Source organism: Carassius auratus, chromosome 22 (genome assembly GCF_003368295.1).
Source record: "Carassius auratus strain Wakin chromosome 22, ASM336829v1, whole genome shotgun sequence".
In the NCBI taxonomy this organism is placed as follows: domain Eukaryota; kingdom Metazoa; phylum Chordata; class Actinopteri; order Cypriniformes; family Cyprinidae; genus Carassius; species Carassius auratus.
In genome coordinates, this window is record NC_039264.1 from 24,089,189 (window position 1) to 24,112,936 (window position 23,748).

General features: G+C 35.9%; 2 protein-coding genes across 4 annotated transcripts; both read right to left on the bottom strand.

The window, feature by feature from the left end:
• Window positions 1–493: 493 nt before the first annotated feature.
• Window positions 494–13,961, bottom strand: LOC113040098 (E3 ubiquitin-protein ligase MARCH2). 2 transcript variants are annotated; one of them, XM_026198353.1, is made up of 5 exons: window positions 13,828–13,961; window positions 7,617–7,887; window positions 7,334–7,538; window positions 5,281–5,490; window positions 494–4,140 (listed from the first exon to the last, which is right to left on the bottom strand). In XM_026198353.1, the coding sequence occupies exons 2-5, from the start codon at window positions 7,790–7,792 to the stop codon at window positions 3,982–3,984; spliced, it is 750 nt and encodes a 249-aa protein (XP_026054138.1). In that variant the 5' UTR covers window positions 7,793–7,887; window positions 13,828–13,961; the 3' UTR covers window positions 494–3,981. The 2 variants fall into 2 exon arrangements, with proteins under 2 accessions (XP_026054138.1, XP_026054137.1); XM_026198352.1 differs by having other exon boundaries at window positions 7,325–7,538.
• Window positions 13,962–15,017: 1,056 nt separating this feature from the next.
• On the bottom strand, window positions 15,018–22,194 carry LOC113040099 (ras-related protein Rab-11B-like). 2 transcript variants are annotated; one of them, XR_003275155.1, is made up of 6 exons: window positions 22,074–22,194; window positions 20,455–20,650; window positions 17,911–18,104; window positions 17,734–17,814; window positions 15,868–16,177; window positions 15,018–15,748 (listed from the first exon to the last, which is right to left on the bottom strand). XR_003275155.1 is itself a non-coding variant. In XM_026198354.1 (5 exons), the coding sequence occupies exons 1-5, from the start codon at window positions 22,111–22,113 to the stop codon at window positions 16,032–16,034; spliced, it is 657 nt and encodes a 218-aa protein (XP_026054139.1). In that variant the 5' UTR covers window positions 22,114–22,194; the 3' UTR covers window positions 15,018–16,031. The 2 variants fall into 2 exon arrangements, 1 of the variants encoding a protein (XP_026054139.1); XM_026198354.1 differs by having other exon boundaries at window positions 15,018–16,177.
• Between the last annotated feature and the right edge of the window lie 1,554 nt (window positions 22,195–23,748).

Below are 23,748 nucleotides of genomic sequence, written 5' to 3' on the forward strand. Positions count from 1 at the left end.
TGTTGCCCAAAAGAGTGAGTTTAAGCCATTCCTGAAATTGTGCAACCTCTTAGATATCTCTCGAAAGAACAACAGCACAGTTATCAGGTCCAGAGCATCGTTTTTAATTTGCTTTGCACACTTTTCTTGGCTGATTTCAAGCACCAACATATTTTTGGTGAGGACGTAACAGACATCTTTCTCTTAGCCACAGCACAACATAAACATTGTAGTATTTCAAAAGTTCAGTGTGATAAAAATCCCGTGCTCCAAGAATAAATGAAAACAAAACAGAAACAAAATAATACATATATGAATACATTAAAACACACACTGGCAAAATTAAAGATATTTCAACTGCATCAACAAACTGTGTGAACGTGTACAATTCAGTCCAGATTTGGTAATGCCTTCTTTTTTGAAACTGCAACAAAAAGTTTAACCTCCCCCCCCACCCCCCCCCAGAAATTGTGCAATTGTATTTAAATAAGAAAGCATGCACTGGTGGAACAGAGAGGTTTCGGAGGTGTTTATTAACATCATCATTGAGCTGCTGAACTGCTTTTGCAGTGTTGCATATTGTGGCCAGCTCACTGGCATCCACTGCAAGTAAAAAAAAATAATAATAAACAGAATCATGAGTTCAACATTGTCCCACTCATAAAGTCCTTCATATGCAACAACATCTACATCTATGTATATATCATACATGTATTGTTAAGGTTATAGGTAAGAATTGCATTGTAGTATTTTTGAAATTGCACTCAATGTATTACACCTACGTTGCAAAATAACCAAGGAATGGCCCAAAAAGTGAAGAAAGCAGGTGGAAGCACAACAACGAGACAGCATTCCTCAAGTTAGCATTAAGCTGGTAAAGTTGCCTGTTGTTGGTGATCCAACACCACTAGTGGTTTGAAATAATGGTTCAAATCAGCAACTTCTTTCCGGAAAAACACTGAGCAGTGGGAAAGATGATGATTATGATGATGATGATGGATTATTCCTAAAACTCTACAAAAATATCAAAATAATTATTGTTATATAATGCCATCATATTTAGTGTATTGCACAAATTTTCTCCCCTTAAAATAAAGAATCCATTTAGAGAGGAAAACCTTTTTTTTTTTTTCTCTCCCATTCTCCAATGTGAAATTAGCAGATGGGAGATGGGTGGTGCAATGAATTTGAGGGTAAAACCTTTTGCATGTTTGAATGTCCAAATATACAGAAGCACCTTTTGGTTTCAAACTCGCTCGTTTGTGGCGCGTGAACTACAAGCATTTTAAGCGCAGGCTGATCAGCTGCGTCCTTCAGCAAATAATCCAGACATTCGTGGGCCTGTCTGCTCCACACACACACATACAGAACCCTGGACCTACAGCACACAACACTTCTGAACAACAGAGACATCAATTTATCTACACATTTACAATTGAGACACATTTGAATTTACAATAAAATAATTCATGGACCTATTTATATTATTAGCCTTAAAAGAACAATCAGCCAAAAATAAAATTACTTCATTAATTATTCACCGTCATTTTGACTTTTTTCTCTCTTTTTTTTTTTTTACCCATTATGCGATTAAAACAAAATCACACAATTCTGACTTATTTCTAACAATGATAATATCTCATAATTCTGACTCTTGTTAGATTTACATCTCGTAATTTAAATGATTCCCCTCAGAATTCTGAATTCAGAGTCTTGCAATTATGTTTTATTTTCTGCTACAGAATATAAAATAAAAAAAAAAGACTGCAACTTTCTCACAATTTTAGCTTCTTTTTTCCACGTAATTGGGTTCACACTTTCTTCTCAGATTTGCTAATTATATCTCACGATTCCGAATTCCTCCGAATTGCCAAAGTGGTTAGAAAGTGATGTATGGTAAACAAAATGTACAAGGTATATAACATTTTTTAACAATGCCAGATAATTGAACTGCATTGAACTGAACTGTAAACTGAACTGAAAAAAGTAATACTGTTTATTAAGTACTGCTGGTATTGTAAAAAAAAAAACTGAATTGTGAGATATAAATGGATTTTTTTTGTAAAATGTTGGAATCCCATTCTGGAACCAAGCTTCCATTAAGATCTGAAGAATTTTCACAAAGATCTTTTCTAGAAAATTAAAAAATAGTCCATGTGGTCTATACGGCTTGCGCCCTATATTCCAACTGAACTCATACGAAGTCAAATTTTAAGTGGAGATTCACTTAGTCTTTCAAGAATAAACAATGCGTGGCCATCAATCATTACAGAATCTGAACATAAGTGAGCTTTGGAGAAGATTATCCCTTGTATTTCTTTCTGGTTCTTGCACAAAACTATTGTATGAATTTGTAAAAGGGCACATTTCATATGAACCACTTTCATTGAAATCTTGAAGCTTGACAGATAAGGTCACTACAAATTATCATTGTACACGTTACAGAAATGATTCACCAAAATTGTTCTATGATTAAAATAACAGCATTAAAATTTGAAGTGACATTAGGGTGAATAAATAACAACATTTTCATCATCAGGTGAACAATGCCCTCAGTGAACTTTACCGGCAAACTTTTGCGCAAATCTTTCCTAGACCTAGATCTTCCACAGCGAGTGCATAAGGCGCAAAAGGGTCCACATTAAGAGTGGCAAATGTGCAATTATTACGATACTGCCTACCCCTTGTGTTGGTTGGTGTTCTGCAGAATTTTCTTTCACCAATATAGGACTCACAGGTAAAAGACACCTTTGCTTAAATACTGTAGTGTCATTCATGAACGGTTTCGTTACTGGTCTGGCAATGACGTTTATCTTTACAATTACTTCTTCCTCTGTGGCTTGACCTGCATCTTTCACAAAGTAAACTGCTACAAAACCCCAAGTATGCCATCCTCAACTTCAGGCTTTTGATGCTAACTAAACAACACAAAGAGCCAGAGCTTATAAAATGCATACCGTAAACACACATACACATTCAACTTTAAACACTCGCCTAAAAAAACGAAGGAAAAACGGATTCTGAAAATGACTGAACAATGAACCGTAGAGGTGGTTGCATCTGCACTTATCACAACTCAACAATAACATATAAAGTTGCGACATATTAGCATCCCAAAAGCGTACACATATCTACATTTGTTCAGCTCACATCTAGGCTACGTTGTCAGAAAGTGCTACGACTTTAAAACCACCGCATGCTGTTTTACGTTGTTCGGAAAAACAGCCTTTGATCTGTATACAAAATTGAAACTCACGAACAGTCACCAATTTGATGAGATTTACGAAATGAACTAGGCATGCATGAAAACCTGCGTGTGTTCACAGCAGAATCATGCCAATGGCAGCGTGTTATTGCACTCTCTTTTTTTTGCCAACCTTCGGATGAGTTTGAGCATCTGCAGATATACATCAGCCTCCACATTCATTTCCCGGGCAAATGGCCCTGTAATACCCATGCCGATCGAAGCTTAGAGCTTACTTGTTTCACTAAGTGTGTATACATTTATATATTGACTAAATCGTTTAGGAGCCACAAGGACTAAGTTCGCTTAGGCGGAACTCCGTCAGGTTAAGATGGAAAGTACTTGAAGGTAGATGAGTAGAAAAACGATACATTGAAAATGAAAGAAAGGTTTGGTTTTAAGCTTCAGCAGCCATACGTACTTGAGTCATAATCCCTCGCCGCTGTGCTCAAAGGAATCGTCTATACACATACGTTAGATTTCCGATTGTTTCAAATACAATGCATACTGAACAGTATGGGGCCTCAGCCTGGCTGTACAAGCCCCAAATAAATAAAACAACACACTTATAAAGGCTCGAAAAAAACAATAAAAGAGACTTGTGAAAAAAATCCAACAAATGAAGTGCTCACATATTTAGATAAAAAGGATTAAATAGAAAAGAATGCATCCAAAATGGCGCAGCTCTAGTTGACGACGCTGTGTCAAGAACCTGTAGCACGCTAATACCACCGCGATCGGGCCCCACACCACGTCTCTCATACTATGGTCTCATCTGCCGTCTTTTTCAGCAGCTTTGTGGAAAGCAAGGAATGCTGGGTAGAGTGTGCTCCCTTGGTGTCAGGAATGAGCAAGCGGACTTTCTGATTGGTTCGTCTCCACTCCGAGTACAACTGACAGTGGTAGCGGAATGAGACCTGCAAAACAAGGACAATTTTTCACACCTTTGGTTTGAGCACAAGGTCCTAGAAATTAAAATCGTCCATTTTTTATGAAAACAATATGTCTGGGTGACATTTCCCACCAAAATGAGAAGAAAAACTATGAAATCTACATTTCTACATATAACACACACACATTTCTATTACTAAGGATTGTTAGGCTGCATTAATTAGTAATTTTTTAATTATTATTAATTAGGTCAAACGGAACCGGGAACGCTTCCCATAACACCCAATGTTCTTGTTAGATTGTAATCATAATCGCAGGTGATTTGTCTTTGAATGACTGATAAAGGGTTTTTGCCAATGATGGTAATGAGATTATTCAAAGTTTTTTTTATTTTTTTATGTTTAGATTTATTTTTTACATTTTGTCTTTGAGATAATGTAGAGCAAGACAGTAAGCGAGCTGGGAGAGAGAAGGGGGGTGGGATCGGGATCAGGATTCGCGATGCAATGGGGTTATATGTCAGCACACTGCTCACTTGGCTATCGGCGCCGACATTATTAAACACGTTAAACAATTAACACAGCATTATTTTTATTGGGGGTGGGGCTTCATCCATTACTTGAACTTAAATGACATTTCAGAGCTTCTGGAAAGATTACCACTTTTATTTTGTTCCTGCACAAAACTATTGTATGGTCGATTGTTCTACGATATAAAATATCATTAATCAAGTTTGGAGTGACATAAGTAAAAAATGCCATTTTCATTGTCAGGTGAACAATTCCTTTAGTAAACTTTACCTCCTTGTTTGCGCAAATCACAAAAAATACCTAGATCTTCCATAGAAAGTGCATTAAGGTGCAAAGGTCCTTTATAAGAGTGTCAAATGTGCAATTATTATGATATTACGGTAATGAGAATGAGTTGTTTTATTAATTCATTTTGGTAAAGAGATATTTACAGAGATATTTATGGCACTGCAGTAAAACATGATTTCTTTGCATTAAGGTGATCAGATTATGAAACATATTTAACACATTTTTTGGGGGTGAAATATGACCCAGACATGTTCAGATAAGTCTTAATTTGATTCCTCCAAATGAATTTAAGCATTCTGTTTCAGAATAAAAACTGAAATCTGCATTTGATGGACTGTAATGCAGTACCAGTGTCCAGAGGACGTAGATGGTGAAGAGAGCGATGGTCAGAGCGATGAGGCCGACTGCCTCCAGGCGACTGTTGAAGTGCAGGTGGTCCTGTGCACCCCGGAGACACAGCCAGCCTGAGATGGCTGCCAGGGGCGTTATAAACAGGAAGCACACCATGTCACAGAAGAGGGTGCGCTTCTCATTCCGGGGGCCAGGGTCCCTGAGCCACTATTGAAAGATGACGTGAGGATTAGTGATGAAGAATAGATGCCCGAAGATAAATAATTACATGTTATGATCAATAATCAATAATGATAACCAATAACACTCATGTTGTTTTTGATTGCTTTCATTGTCCTCATTTGTAAGTCGCTTCGGATAAAAGCGTCTGCTAAATGAATAAATGCTAAATGACTAAATGTAATGTAAATGTGAATGTAATCAATTTCACAGTCATCATCCTTAGTAAAGATCAGTTTAAACAAAATTTTCAACCACTTCAACTTAATTTGTTATCAATGTTGGTTCTACATATAAGAGTACTATTTAACGGTAAGTTTGACTTATTTAAAACTAACGTTTGGATAATTTCTTAAATAAGAAATGTGTACCTAAACAATTAGTCATGCCAAAATAAAGAGCAAAATTGATTAATTAAAAGACAAAAAAATAATTGCATAAATGATGACAGCAGTAATGATAACAATGCCATGCATATACTATATGCTGAATATGTAATCCAATATTTGTTTATTATAATTATTATGATATAAAATATGAAAACATTTCATAGCATTTTTGCGTTCAACAACAATTTGTAAGGGTGAGGAAATCTTGTACTTTCTTGTGCTAGTCATCAAAAAAAAAAGAAAGAAACTGCCTTAAAGACATGTTTTCTACCTTCTTGAACCAGGTTACAACTATTTGGTCAATTCTCAGTCGATTTTATGAACGATTTTGAAGACAAATTATTTTATGAGTCATCCTGATTTCAAGGATAAAGTTATCCTTGCAAACATGACCCAGATGTTTTCTGCTGCATCTGTGGATTTTTTACTGCATCCAAACAGCACGAGAAAATTACAGTTTTTGTGAAAAAAAAAAAAAAAAAAAAAACTTGTGTATAAACTTATATATCTGAGTGTATATTGAGTCTTTGAACATATTTTCTCACTTCTTTGCATAGTGTCAATTAAAGAATATATTTTGAATACTTATTACCACTAAACCAAACTTTTGACTCCTTCTGATTCTGATAAGTGTATTTAAGTCAATATATATACAGTTCTGTGCATAAGTCTTAGGGCACTAGTATTTTCAACAACAAAAAATGATTTCAAGTCTGTTTTTTCTATCTTTTGTTGTAGTGTGTCAGTAGGAAATATCGGTTTACATTTCCAAACATAATTTTTTGCAATTAAATGTAATAATCCAGTGAGATTTTTGTTTGCACAAGGAGTCTGACAACAGTAGGTGCTCCACACAGAGATATATATATATATATATATAAATATTCAATGTAACAAAAGATTATATACCAAGTAATCTTGTCAGGTATATTTATCATTAGATGACATTTAGACTTATAAATTAATAAATAAAAAGTAATTTTTTACCAATCTTTGCCACCTTCCTTCAAACTACTAGGTTATACCCAATTGTCATTTTAAATGCTGAAAAACTATTATAAATGTTTGTATGATCACTTTTTCTTTTAACGATTTAAAAAGTACATAATTCATATACTGGTATATTATCTTATATTAATTATATATTATTTTATCATATTGAATTTTTACATAAATGTTTCGCAGAATGACAATGAAACATTATATCACCCAAATTTTGACATTTCGGTTTCACAAAAGTTATTTTAAAGCAATAAAGTTGACACTTGCATTTACTTCGCTTTTTATGTAAATGATATCACTTAAGTTTATAATTTAATTTGATGCTGATTTCTTACCAAATATAATAAATTATGCCATGTAAACACACACACAAATAAATGTTCAATAGCAAAGCGAGGCCGAGCCATGCAGATGAGGCTAAAGGCATTAACCTTTGTTACCTCTGTGAGGGGCCGGGGCCGGCGCTCTATGGTAAACTCAGTGTGGCACAGCTCACAGTAGCTGGTGTTAGAGGAGGACAGCCACTTCTCCAGGCAGCTCTTGTGGACCGTGCCCAATGTGCCGGTGCAGTCGCATGGGGAGAGAAGCCCCTCGCTGTTGCACACGTCTTGACCCTCGTGGCAGATCCGACAAATCGGCCGATCGCTAACAGAGAAGGAAGTTAACAGCTTTGCCTTTAGGCAATACTGCTTGAAATTGAAAATACTATTCAGATTTGTGTACCTCTGGGTGCCCAGGGCTTTGATAACAGTAGATAGTAGACGTCCGTCTTTAGCCGTGACCTGGGTGACGTACTGGGCCCGGCGGTTGTCAGCCTCCTCCACGGTTTTGGACAGGGCAGCGTTGCCAGTGCAGTCGCACAGGGAGCCTGGGAGGTGGCAACACTCCCCTGTGGTCATTTCGGGGCTGTCCAGGAGGGCGGGGGGCAGGGGAGCACCGGGGGGAATCAGGGAGCAGCCTTGCTGCCACACCTCAAGTCACAAAGACCCTACCACTGCAGAGAGGAGGAACATTTACAATGGTTACATCAGGGGAATTTCAACAGAGAAAATGGTTGACTGTCAGTTGGCAATGAAGCAACGCACCACACAGACACTGTCAAACTGCAAACTCACGTGAACAACTGAACCAGATGCAAATTCAGTTCAGGAAATATTTTAGATAACGTGGATTCACAGAACAAGGGTAAATGTGTTAAAAATGTAAATCTTTTTCTTTCTTTTTTTATGTGAGAGGAATATTATGTGTTCAATACAAGTTCAGTCGACAGCATTAGTGGCATAATGCTGATTACCAAAAAAAAAAAAATTGTAGGCCTATTTTCACCTTTTTCCTTTCTTAAAAAGAGTGGAGACACTTAAAATGGAAGTGCATGTGGCCACTTTGTAAACTAAGATAAACTTATCTAAGATAAAACTCACTATTCTAATAATATATAAAAAAACACAAATGTGTGTAAAGTTGCATCCAATTTTACAACTTTGTTGCAGAGACATTAAAATCACTGTAAAAAATAATGATTTAAATAGCTTTACATTTTTAACTACAATTTTTTAAGTGCTTTTATAATCAGATTTAACATTTCTGCTTTTAACTAATCCAAAAATCATCCCATTTACTACCATTGTAAATTTCTTACTATAAGAAGGATTTTTGCTTTGTCTCTTATTATTATTATTTTTCAAGTCAAAATAATTTCTTTGTGAAAATCAACGGTGTGCCATAAAATCAGTGGCGTAGCCAGGGGAGGGGCCATGGGGGCACTGGCCCCTCCTGAAAACTGATTGGCCCCCCAGTGTGCCCCCACCCTTCTACTTGTCTGTCACTCACAAATTCAAATTATAATCTTTCAGTTTAGTAAATAACTCATGATTGAGTCACGATGCTTCTCAACGAGGACCAAGAATAGCGAGCTGCTGTTTTCCAACGAAAAAAGCACCTATTTTAAATAGCTTATGTTTTTGATTAGCGAGTTGTTGCAGTGCAAGAAGTGTTTGGTACTAACGTTAACGTCTTTCGGTGTTAGACAGACCAGGTTCGATGACGATGTTATCTCCTAGAGCAGACCAAGATGCTAATCACTATATTTACTATGCTCCTGTGCGGCTGAATGTAAAAGGGGTTTACTGCGTTACGATTTACTTTTTTTTTTAAAAGTCTATATGGGTGAGACACATGCAAAAACATCGTTTTTTTTACTGGTCAATTTTGAGATTTGGGGCTGTTTGTCTTCAGTAACATGTCTTCTTTCAGACTTGTGGTGAAAAAAAGAGTCCAAAATACACATATAGGTCTTTATTTTTCTACACCTTCAGTCTATTTGCGTCTGTAGATTCCTAATAAATTCAGTTGCCGTTCTAAATCACCATGGTGCTCCGCGATCTACATAAGTCTACATAAGTAGATTTTGTTTATTCATCAATGCAAATTTACTGCAACTGCTGCTATGCAAATTGAATGGGATGTGGATAAACAAAAACATATAATGAAATTATATTAAATTTATATTAGTTATATTAATTAATTAATTGTGTATTTATTTCTATGAATTATTAATGTTATTCTGCATTTATATAAATAAGGCTATTATAAATAAATTATATTATTATTATTTGTGAGTTGTACACTATTCATACATTGGATTATTTTATTACAGTTTTTCTTTCACTTTTGTAAAGTGAAAAGTTAATACAAATTGTATTTAATTTTTTGTTATTTAGAGCAGTGAATAACTACTATTAAAATATAATAGGGTATCACTGTTTATTACTGATTTTAAAGGTTACTGAACTCTTGAAATGATTTGGATATACAGTTCAAACAACACAAGATTGGCCCCTCTGTATTAATCGTGGCGCCTCTTGTGCCCCCCAGTTGAAAAAATCCTAGAATCGCCCCTGCATAAAATGCATTAGAGCTTAATTTGTACTTTTAAAAAAATGCCATCAAAGTTAAGACTCTGCCACGCCCCCCTGAAACAGCTCATTCAAACACGCCCCACGTGTATACTTCACTATATGGAAATATTTGCGTAACGCCGCCCAAATGTTCACACAAAGACGGCAAAGGAAGGCAAAAGTACTTTATCTGGCCTTCTGAAAGTAGACGCATTTAAGAATCTTTAAGATTACTCACAACAGAACAGCAACACATTTTATGTACGACTGTTTCGTGAACCTAAAAGAGGAGGTCATTCAGACTTTTCTAAGCCAATCTGGCGCTTCTGAATCAGCTGCTGTAAATATGTTTTGTTATTAGTTTAAGTATTTGCTATTGAATGTTAAAAAATGTAGATTTGTGTGTGTGAGTGAGAGAAAGAGAGAGAGAGAGAGACTTTCTTAACCGTCCGTGACTTGTGTACTGCAAACACATACAAACTTCATCACTGTGTCTGTCACACCACTTTGTTCCCCATTTAGACTTAAACTGATGGTAAAACTAAGGACATTATTAACCGTCTTTACATTTATTTTGAAAAATGAAGCTTGTGATTATGGAAAGGGACATTACATTTCCCAACGAGTGCTTGTGGTTTTTAAATCACTTAAACATAATGTTTAAACATATATGTGGCGATACAAGAGAGATTGTTTGTGTGAGGCCGAGTGTCGATGTGAAGAAGGTCAGTAAGATAAGGTTAAGCAAGGTTGAGCAAGGTTGTGAAGTGCCTTAAATGTGAGAAGCACAATTTTTTAATCCAATCTTTTTGTACTTTAAGTGCTAGAAAAAATAACTAGCTATACTCCTGTAGTTTAGATGAACTTTTCTTCTGAGAAAATGCATAAACACTCTGATTTGTCATTATTTGTGTTTTGATAAAGGTCAAGCATCAGCAAACCTGAAATACGGTAATATACTCTGAACATTAGGCCTACATTTGGGAATGCTCGCATTTAATTTATAACCATCTTTAAAAAAATACGTTGTTTAAAATAAGCGGACATGGCAACACGGGTGCTGATGCAGGAGGGGTGCGCGTTCTAGAGAGTTTCCAGAGCTGTGGGCGTGATTAACGTGACGTCACGCCAGTGATTCCTCTGCTCTCTGATTGGTCGGACACGTGTACGGCGGAAGTGGAATCTGCCCCGCGCACTTCCTGGACACGCATCAGCCGGCCGTTCAAGCAGCTCTGTTCCTGCCTCGCAGGGGTCGATGGTCATTCATTAGTGCAGCTCTCTCTTACTGCGTACTTTACTGGGAGCAAGTGTAAAAGTAGGAGGACTGGAGAATTTAGCTCTATTGATGAAGTCCTAGAAAGAACAGGAGCTGCTGAGTTCTGAACCAATTGGAGTTTATAGAGGATTTTAGAAGGAAGACCAGTAAGGAGAGCATCACAATAGTTGATACGTGAGGTAACTACTGCATGAATAAGAATTGTAGTATTATTCATTGTTAGAGAGGAACGAAGACGATTGATATTATGCAGGTGAAAATACACAGTATGCGTAATATTATTGACATGAGCTTCAAGAGAAATTGTGCTATCCAGAATGACACCCAAACTCCTAACCTGCTAAGGAGGAGGATAAATTGCATTATTATCGATATCCTTTGTAAAACAATCAGATTTAAGCAAAAATGATTATGTGCCAACAAGTAAGACCTCAGTTTTACCACTGTTGTGTTTTTATAAAGTTGGCTGAAAGCCCAGTCTTTAATTTCAGCTAAACATCTAGTCAAGGAAGGAGGAGGTAAAGAACTATAGGGTTTAGAAGCCAGGTAGAGATGGGGTGTAGTCAGCATAGTAAAAATGGATACCATATTTCCTGAAAATATAGCCAAGAGGAACTAAATAGATGAAGAACAAGAGTGGGCCTAAAACGGAACCCTGAGGGACATCAGTAGTAACTGTAGTAGGGCTGCATGATTAATCGAATACAATTAATCGAACGTGATTAATCACAATTGTCATGCGCACTTATTCAGTAAAACCGGTGTCCTGACATTTTATCCTACCCATCAGATTTTCCTACCAGGGTTTACTGAGCATGCGCACATCAGTATCGCTTTGTTTTTCTTATGCTCAAACAATTATTTTTTTATGTATCTGCATTACTGTAAGGGTAGGTTCAGAGTTGGGGTTATGTAGACTTTAATAAAAACAATCTAATTGGTATTAAACATCTAGCTACAACCGCAAATATAACACAATTACTGTATTTGCATTACTGTAATGGTAGATTTAGGGTTGAGGAAGGTATAGACATCAATAAACCATAACTTTATAGTAGCATTTTTTGTTGTCGAATTGTACTACCCACTGTTTTAGTGGGAGGTAGGAAATTCTGACAGGGTAGGACAAATCGACAGAACACCGGTTCTGTGATTAGCAGTAAATTTCCCATCATCTGCTTTCAGGTGGAGCAGCATTCTCAACACAGAGCCTTAGTTTTTTGACAAGCTATGCGAAAATTGCATTCATAAATCACAGACGATATAACTGTAGGATTATCAAATTGTCAAAATCATTCACGATAATGACCGTTTGCATATCTTCTCAGTGAACTATGGCTCTGTGTAGTAAATGCTGCTCAAGTGTTTGAAATAAATCCCTCTGTGAGATGATGTGGCTTCTTACACAGAGTAATTAAAGCACACAATACTTCATTGTATTCTAAGCAGTGATAAAGTCTATGTCGATTAGCATTTCATTATAGATATACTTTATTATGATAAAAATCATAATAAGAAGAACAACTCAGATAAACCATATATTGTTATAGTTGTGTATTTATTAGTCACGTTGAATCAATGAAAGCAGTTAAATCTTCTGTTTATTCAGCTGCAGAGATGGAAATTTCCTGCTTTTGTTCTTCGGGGGATATTTGGAGTTTCAGCATGAGGGCACCCTCTGGCATTTGGATGGAGATTTACTGCTGATCACAGAACTGTGCTTCACTGAAAAATACGCATGACAATCACAGATTCTGTATAATCGCGATTTATTGACTTTGTGATTTATTTCTATGAATTGTGCAGCCCTAAACTGTAGATGGTCTTGATTTAACATGCTTAATTAAAAAATACTGAGTTTGACCGGTAAGACAGGACCTAAACCAGGACAGTGGGTAGATCAGACAATAAAGTAACACCCCTCCCCCAATAATAAAAAAAATAAGAAAATAATTGTGCATTATATTCCAAGCTTTGTATAAGAAACTATTTAAAAATCAAAATTTTGATTTCCAAGCTTGACCACTGTAATTACTACAAGCTTGCGATTAATGAAAAAGAGCATCTTGGACATTCTTCAGAACGTCTCCTTTTGTGTTCCACAGAAGTCATGAAGGTTTGAAACCAGACTAGGATTCAATTAACATAATATTTCATAATAATACTAAAACAAGCATATTGAAGTTAACTTTGTCTATTATCTGAGCAGTACACAAAAGAAAACCCAGTGAGCTAACATTTGTACACAGCATTTTTGGAAACTGTATGTTTCAAAACATTATCTTTTGATGAATAGCAAGTCCTGGATATGATCTACTGATCAAACCAACAACATATAACCTTTACTAGCATAGGAATGCACGGACAGAAACATGAGATGAGAGAAGAACCAGCATAAATTCACTGCCATTTTACATAAAATATGAAATCCTGTGCAGCCATAACATCAGTCCACATTTAAACCATCTGGTCTGGTTTGGTCTGATCTTATCTATCAAGCTGTCTGACACTAGTCTAGGGTGGGCCTTTGGCACACAACACAAGCTGCCAAATAAACATCCTCCATTATAGAGCTAAATATTTCTTATATATTCGTTTAAACCGAAATCAACCCGATTCGATACGGATTAAGACAAAGTCAGAGTGAATGTGGAATAATGCAGCTGCATTAGACTGCTAGTAACATTAGCCGAGTAGCAAAATATGCCATCAAAACCAGGGATTAGAGATTAAAACATAATTTCTTGTCGTCTAATCTTACCGTTTGGATGTCCATGATTAGCTGGTGCCTTAAGGGTGAATTCCTTTAAAAAGTGGCGCTTGTTTGCAAATGATAAGGTGAAAAGTAGAAGCCTTGTTTGGGGTTTGATCCTTTCAGCAGACGGCTCGACTCGGCCTCTGATTAGCGCAGTGTACGATAAGAGCGCAGAGGGAGGCGCTTCTCTACGCAGCGCTGCTTCGGAATTTTCCTAAACAGCTTTCGTGAATAGCCGTCATACGAGAAGTGCCCATTGTTATTATTTCTAATGACTGTTCTCTGCTCATGTGAGGCTTTATGCGTTGTGATGTAAATAGGGTTTGATTTTTTTAAAATAATTGTTTAAACTAAATACTTTGATTTTTGGTCTTTATTTTTAGCGACACTGAACAAAGTGTGCATATTTTTGCGTACCGTAATGTGATATTTCAGTTTTCAGTTTTGTGCCTAGCCTCAAACACACTTTTATTCACTTTAATTTCCTCCTAGTAAATTGTTTTAGAAGTGTAATCTGAAAATAGCTACTATTTAGATAATGTGTCTTTAATAATAATAGAAAAAGTGCATATTAATACATTGCACTTTTATTCCACATCTTTTGTCTTTTTGACCAAATTGTTTAAGAAATCTAATTTGTTTTCCTTGATGAGACATATTTTGCAACTGTGAACAAAATTACTGTTTTTGAAAATCTTAATATTTTGTTTTTAATTTTGAATAAACCTCTTTTTGAGTTTATATCAGAATAACAATGTCACTAAATATAATAGAAACTTTCTTTTTTAAAGCAAACAAATTGAAAAAGATTATGCCTAACCTAATAATTTATTAAGATTTCATGTTCACTTTTGTGCTTAATTTATTTGTCTTTTATTTTTTAACTATTTAAAAACAACAAAAATTCTATCTTTGTTTTTAATTTTGTGTTTAAGCATATTATTTCCCCTTCTTTTGTACTTTTAGGATTTTAAGTAGGTAATTTAAAACAATTTTTTAAGTAATTTTACCAAGTCCTAGATTAAAATCCTGAATCCTGTTTTTTTTTCTTCTGACCAACAAAGAAGAGCTTGTGACATGGAAACTAAATGGATTCCTTGAGTCATACCGACCATGTGGCACATGACACTTATTCTAGTAACAGATTCAGACATGCATGTCATATTGTGCAATATGGAGTACAAAAAAATAAAAACTGCAGTTGTGACAGTAGTTTTATTTTTTTACATTTTAATGTAACCTAATAAAAGGCAAAACAGCTGTTGTGACTTCATGGATGTGTAAATGTCACATAACCACACTCGAAAAAGGCATCTTAAATCACACTATGGGAAAACATAAGGCATTTCCAAAATAGCCGTATGACAGTCAAACAATCCAATATATATGGACTTTCACAGACCGCTGACACAACTGAACATCTAAAACACTGTGCACCATTGCATTTTCCCACTGAAGAGCTAGAATACCTCAGCAATGCAATGAATAGTTTACATACATACGTATATATATATATAACCGTTATTTGAACAATTTCTTAATTCATGAAATGCTTAATAGACGCATTCACATAACTGCTATATATATGGCAACCTAAACGCATTGATCAAATTGCACAACTTCACACTCATCAGCCCTGGCGCTAAATATTGCAGTATAGGACGAGAGGTGTGATGCGTGAAATGTTTACGAATTGAAATAAAGATTACAGCAGCCCTCCTTTGGTATCCGCATGATCCAAGGTGAATCAGAGTGTTTTTTTTTTGTTTGTTTTTTAAACTTGCCCTTTTATCCCAAGTCGGGGATCAGGCTCAACAGATGGCGGGCGTTTAGTGTGGATCCCAGAGAATAACCATCAGAGGAAACCGAAGACACACTGATCCCTCACCATCCCTTTTCCACAGGAGCGGATCACACGATCAGCGCCCTAAAATAATCGTTTCCGAGGAAAACGTGAATTCAGACAGTGGAAAATACTAAAAAAAAAAAAGAAAAAAAAGAGGGACCAACAAACAAGACCCCCCCCAAAAAGAAAAGGAATGTTACCTAGAGATTCACGCTTCTAAGGGACGTCTAGAATCAGCGTGGAAATCACAACAAGGTAAAAAGAGGAAAGAGCCGTAGCCATAGCACAACACACAGGAGCAAAGCTGAGATAAATAGAGGGGAACTGAAGCCGAAGGGTTGAAGCAGAGCTGGGGGAAGTGGGGTCACAGGTTCTGACAGCACTGAAATTTGTTCCCCTTTAAACCATCGGTAGTGGGCGGCACACTGATGTCCACTACGTTGTTGCCGGGAGACTCGTCGTGCATGGACCTGTCGGCGATCTGCTTCTGTGACACGATCCGATAGATTTCTGTAACAAAAAGTCGTGACATGTTAAGAGACTTTTAATTTGAGACACACAATGGGAATGTAGTGAGGTGCCGTCATATTAAGGCTATTCGCTGTCCGAAATCATTGAAAATCATTTCTATAGGAATCCATACGATCAGTAATTTCTCAAAACGATGAAATATTTCCCCTCCCTGATTTTGCATAGAGTTCAAAGGACAAATTCTTTGGCTTGCAGAACAATTCAATAATTTCAACAGTAATGCATTTGATCAGGAATTTCGTGTCAAAATAATTCCCCAAGCAAATTTCTAACCAGGTTCAAGATGGTAACATGTTTTAAGCGCATTTGTAGAGTTAAGGTCACTGAGTCCAAAGTTTTCGCACGTTGAGAAGTAAATACAACCTCATGTTGTGTCAATCACATTTACACATTGCCTTCAAAACTTTCAAAAAAAAGCAATAACATTTTTTAAATGAATTGGATTGTGTTTTTCGCATCTGTAGCAAGCATTTTGAGGTGTTTTGACAATTCAGAGCCACCGTACAAAGCTCCTTGCACACAGAGTTCACGGAAATTGGTGGTCTTCTTTTTAATATGTGGCTGTAGTATTGCTAGCAAAGTGTCAAACTGAGCCACTGACATCCTTAAGTAAACTTTGAATCGCCCGTCAGAATCCCGCTGCTCCTTAAGGAGGGGGGAACTCTTCCTCTCTATATCTCTGGATTGGATAGACCCAATATTTCCTTTCTTGTTGTCTTTTTAAAAGCGAGGACAACACAATCATCCTCACTGCTTGAAGACTCCATTTAGTACTGTTTTGCAAATTGTTAAAATATGTTTCAATTCATTTCAATAGGAATCAATGGGATCAGGAATTTCATATGAAGGAGAAAAATTTTCCCTCATAAATTTCACAACAGGTTTGTGTTGGCGTTGGTTGTGTTGGCCATGGATTCGCAGAATGTTGTTACATGGACTTGTTACAGGCCAAATCTATGGGCAAAATCTAGCAATTTTAATAGGAATTCATGCAAACAGGAATATTTCATGGTGGTGAAATAAGACCATTCAGATATTTCACAACTGTTTCATATTGGTCACGCTGCAATTTTCTGCATTAGTTTAAAAGTGGATTTTAGTGGCCAAAATCCAGTTATTTCGACAATTTCACACAGGAAAAGTTGATCACATGGAATCACCAAATTCATCTGCTTGGTTTAAGTGAATTTTGATAAAATCCAGTACTTTCAATAGAAATCCACATCATGTAAATTTAGCAGATTTTTGGCCACTCATTTTTTTGTAAAAATATGCTAACGTTGTGACTTTAAATTACTTTAAACTTTAAACTTTTCAAGCTCCAGCACAGGCGTCAGCCAATCAGATTGCATTATGCAAATACCCTAGCACAATCGTTAGCCAATTGGGTTCATGCAACACAAGAAAAGTAATGTGACTAGCTGCTGTCACTACGATAGTCACGTCAGCACCAAGCTTCAGACACACCCTCAGTCAAGCTTCGACGCCCCGCGTGAACGTACCGTATTGTGACTTAAATTACGATCAGGACCCACCTGTTAGTATGTTTTTAAAAGCCTCCTCCACATTTGTGGAGTCCAAAGCCGATGTTTCGATGAAGGAGAGTGTGTTTTTCTCTGTATAACACAAGATGAGAGATAATACATTACCTCAGATAATACATTACATTATCTTTTCAAACTAAACATGAAAATGCTGGAGGAAATGCTTACCTGCAAAAGCTCTGGCCTCATCAGTGGGAACGGCCCTGAGGTGCCTCAAATCGCTCTTGTTGCCCACCAGCATGATGACAATGTTGTTATCCGCGTGATCCCGCAGCTCCTTCAGCCAGCGCTCTACATTCTCATAAGTCAGATGCTTTGCGATGTCATAGACCAGAAGAGCGCCAACTGCACCCCGGTAGTATCTGTCAAAGAGACCCATGTAAAATATATACTAAAAATGTATAAACTAGTGTTGTCAAAAGTACCAGCAGCGATATCATTTAGTACTGGCATTTGGAAAAACCTCCATCTCTCGCTAAGTTTTCACTGATTGGTCATGGTGTTATGACAGTGTTCGCGTGGCTCAGTGGTAGAGCATTGCATTAGCAGCACAAATGGTCATAGTTTCAACTCCTGGGGAACACACATGCTGTGTCTGAAATCGCTCACTCATTCACTAATCCCTACATAGTGTGTGGCAGATGAGTTCACTATATCAGGAAGGAGTGAACAAATAAATAAGTGAACGGATTCGGACAGTGACGTATAGCCTACACTGCGCTTGAGACTTGGAGCTGTTGCAAAATCATTGCCATATGTACTTTTATATAACATGTACCTAATTTGAGAAAATAATACTAATAGCAATAATACTCAAAATTACTTTATATTGCAGTTATACATGCCTCCGCGTCAGCTTTGTGGTTTCATCGATGGTATATTATTTTTATTTTGTAATGCTTTTATGTTCATAATCATTAAAGGCTATTAAAATAACGTACGGAGAACAAAAATAAACACACAAAACCGTTCCTAATTATGTATTTATTATTTTTAGTATCTTGACACTCGCTCAAGCAGCGTTTTGAGCTCAGATAAGATGGCTGTAGAGCGTCCTCAGGCGACCGTTAATTTTACATAAGAATACATAACGTTACCTGTTTTTAACGAAAAAATGGAAATTATCCACCAAATTATCATCATTTTTGTAAGTTAACAACGATGCCACCTCAGTAAATTAGTCAAATATTAAACTAATTTTGAGTTATTGAGAGTTATTGCCTACATAACATATTTTTATATAAATAATGTAGGAAAAACGTTAAAACAGAAATAATAAAGATGTAAACGTCATCTCTCATTCAAAGTCGCTCGCTCCCGTTCTTGCTTCCAGCTCGACGCTACTCCACATTGGATTGTGGGAAATAGTGCTTCAGCGAGTGTACATCGGTTGTACACTCGAAATCAGAATGAATTGTGGGTAAAAAGTAGTGGACAAATGTAGGGAATGAAGCAGTTCACTCAGAATTCGGACAGCACTACAAAATGGCTGACACCTCATATAGTGCACTATATAGGGGATAGGGAGCGGTTTCGGACACAGCAACACTGTTAAAAAAAATTTATAGGCTGAATGCACTGTAAGTCGCTTAGAATAAAAGTGTCTGCTAAATACATAAATGTAAATATAAATATGACTCTGATTGATCTTTGAAGCCTTCGCTTCACCCTGTTCAAGAGCACTCACACAGAAACACATGGGACCATTTGAAAATCACATCTATCAGAGGACTGTCTATGTGCAGATATATTGTGGATCTGCTGACGGTGATGGATCAGCTGATAGACGCTTTTAACATTTCAGTAACGAATGCTATCACAGTCTGTACTTTTGACAATACTAGTGTATAGTACAACAACATATTCATACAAAGGAGATTATTAATTTTTTTTCTGACAATGATTCAACTGAATGATGCAATGCATAAAAAAATATATATATTTAATTTTTTTACATTATTATTATTATTATTATTATTATTTCACTGTTATTATACTACAATTTAATTATTTTATAATTAACTAATATACTATTATGGGCCATACATCAAATACATTACCAATAATTACTCTATGAAATCACTTATAGAATTATCGATTATAACTATTTTATTTTTAATTTACAGTATTTACTATAATTTATAACTACACTAGTAAATAAGTATATAATAGTATATTATTAATAATATGATAATTTGTTAAAGGTATATCTTATACTATAACTTATTTTTTAACAGGATTTAAATGATACTCCATATTAATTAAATATTAATTAAACAATTGACCAATACTGCAACAATTAATGTATTTCATTACCATTAATAAATTAATAAAATATTTAAATATAATTTTAACAGTAATAATTTTATAATATGTATTTTACATAATCTGTTTTAAAACAATTTTATTTTTAGTGTACCTTTTACTCACAGTATATATATTTCTTCATATAATCTTATTTTTTAATAGATCTACTGCAAATATACTACAAATAATTAAAATAATTTGATCAACAACTTTACATTTTTTTGTATTTAATTTTTATGATAAATCATGAAGACATGTGAACCCAATGGCCCACACAAAGGACACTCAATCTTGCGTATTGAGGACCCTACATGGGAGGTCCTAACAGTGCCATTCTCTGGTATGAAATTTCGTCCCACACACAGAACTCTGGGTTAAGACTGAATTACTTCTTCATGTACTCACGCTGATGTGATGGCTCTGTAGCGTTCCTGTCCCGCTGTATCCCAGATCTGGGCCTTTATGGTCTTGCTGTCCACTTGGATGCTGCGGGTTGCGAACTCCACACCGATGGTGCTCTTGCTCTCCAGGTTGAACTCATTCCGAGTGAAACGGGACAACAGGTTACTCTTCCCCACACCAGAGTCTCCAATGAGCACCACTAGAAAACACAAGAAACCATCAGACTGTGTGAACAAGACACTGCGCTTATAAAAACCATATCCATAGGGAAGATACCATAGCCATCACCGCATGAAATGAAGGCCACAGAACAGAGACAATCTACCACGTGAGTCCTGGAGAGAGTAAACCACAAACCAAAGTGTGCACCCAAAGCGCATACACAATGTCAATTATTTGAAAAGCAGAAACACAGTAGATTAGTGAGCCATCCTGGTTACATCCACCAGACGAAGCCTTGGAGAAAGAGAGGAGCCGTAATCTACCAACACAAACTTCCATTGTTATTTCCCCTTCGCTCCATCAATTTGACACCATAAAAACTGTAATACAGGCCTAGCCAAATTACACAAGGAACAAGAAAGGCATAGAAAAATATCAATCAGCTCATACTCTGTCCGTTGCAATGTGGTCAGCATTCATTTTCTCTAGAGGAAACCTGAAGTGATTCACAAAACGGTTGTTGATGAACTCTAAATCATCTAAAAATTGGTCAAAACCTTCGACAAGAAATCTAACAAATAACCAAAGTGGCACATATGTAAAACCTCAACAGAACTCTGTGGTTTTGTCACATACTGAAGCTTTTTAAATGCACTGCGTGAAAACAGGAACCTGACATGGGAAGGAACTTTTAAACATAAAATGTATGTATGTATGTGTGCATATATATATATATATATATATATATATATATATAAAACATAGATAGATAGGCATGCAACTGAAGCGATTTGATACATCCAAAATTTTTTTACATTGACTTCATTATCATCTATAGTTGTCAATTCCACATTACAAAGTTTGTGTGTCAGCTTAATGATTTAACTAAATGACCCGCTGTAAAAGCTGCAGAAACGCTTACAAATGCAGGTTAATTTAATTTGAACATCAAGAAGCGACTCTTGTGTAATAATAAACGACTAAAAAAAGTTTCCTAAGGCCTAGCAACCACACAAAATCTGAAGCAACACATAACTTAGCTACTAAACGACTGCAAAAGTTGACACTTTGTTTGACGTTTTTGATATAAAAGCAAAACATTTCGTTTGTTTTTTGTTTATGAACGGACTGCATTAAAACAGTTAGTTATTTAGCTCACTTTAGTTTGGAAGCTATCTAACCGTTAGCTTCTTAGCTAACATAATGCTAACTAATCGAATTGCATTATCGTTTTCATACTGCAGAAGGAAGATGCAAATCATTAAACTCAATATTCAAATGTATTAATCTACTTTCAACTCTTAGTTCTTTGAAAGTCACCGGTTAATGTTTCGATAGCTAACGCCGGTTAACTAGCATTCCGGCTAGCCACAATCATCAGGAAACTTGCTGTTTTCGCTGATAATAAAGAAAAACTAAACACGTTTACTCTTATTTTTGATACATTTATAAAAACGTACCTTTAAATAAATAATCGTATTCGTCGTCACGGTTCCCCATCGTTGGTTTACCGCACTAAACTGTTGTTGTTAAGCGACGGACCTCTCCTGATTATCGATGTCCGATTCGAGAACGAATTGTTCTTAAGAGTCGGATCTTTTAGGGATCGGTTCATGCACCGCACCGAATGATTGGTTCATGACACAAGAACTGTACATTTAGGAGACAGATAATTCATAGATGAAAACATGCAAAAGCGTTTGCTGCTGAGATTTGTTCTAAATGCAAATTTTCTATTATATTTAGAATTCCCATGTGCATAATCAGGATACAAGTGTTTAGGCTACATGAAACAGATAAGGTGCAACTTCTACCTTATCCGACTAATTAAAATTCCTTCATTTGTGTATTCCAGATTAGACAATGGGGTTTCAGTATTATTAGTAGTACCAAGAGGAAAGAAAAATAAAAAGTGAGATCTCTTGCTTGATTCTGCTGCTTCTCAAACTTTCACCAACATCACACACTGTGCTAGACTCTGGAGGGTGTTTTAACACTACATTTGGAGAGGGCCAGTTCTGGACATAGGAGGCCCAAGTCTATAATTTGAAATAATAATAATTTAAAAATATATATTTAAAGCTAATATAATAATGTTGTGTAGTCCATAATAGCCTACTATAGACACACTAAAATATTAATTTGTCACAAAGTTATTACTTCAGAATTGTATTAGAGTCTTACACACATGCTACAAAGATATATGTCATAAGATCATATGTAGAGTTGTGCATTAAAGGGATAGTTCACCCAAAAATGAAAATTTGATGTTTATCTGCTTATCCCCAGGGCATCTGTTTCTTCAGTAGGACACAAACAAAGATTTTTAAAACAAACCATTGCATTCTAGCAGTCTTATAATGGAAGTAGATGGGAATCACAGCTAAAACATACAATAAAAAAATAAAATAAAAAAACATACATAAACCCTGCGGCTTGTGACAATACAGTTAAGCGAGTAAATGTAATTTTTTACTTTCCACTTCTGCAAATTGCTTAAGTTATTCACTTTTTTGCAGCCTGCACACTCTGTTTCTGTGTTGTTTTAAGCTCAGGATGCGCATAAGCACTATGTCACGCTAGTGACTTTTAGTGACTTTTATATTGGCGCCTTTATTACAATACTTTTCTGCGCAATCAAAGATTTCTTGTTCTGTCCTATCTATCACATGTTACTGCCTTTATTACTGTTCTTATTTTTTACATTAATGTATTTTACAACAGTACAAAGAGCAATGTGTAACATTTTACCAGATTTTAGACTTATTTACTTTTATTTGCAAATAAAATATTTCACTAGATTTTATAAAATTATTGTGCACCCATGTTTTTTCTAGAATCTAGAGTTGCTGCTGAATTATCCACTAACCTAGTTTATTATAGCATTTTTGTCATAGATTATGATTTATGTATTTTTTATTTTCATTTCATTCATTAAAACTAGATTGTGTATATGTAGTAGATTGTGATTAACACAAAAAAGTGACAGGTCAACACAGAGAAGTATAGAAATTCTACATGGATTTAAAAAAAAAGTGCTGGTATCGGATTGGCTCAGTATCGGTATCGGCAGCTACTCAGAATTTTCAGTATCAAATGGGTTCTGAAAAAATGGTATTGTAGTATTCCTAATAA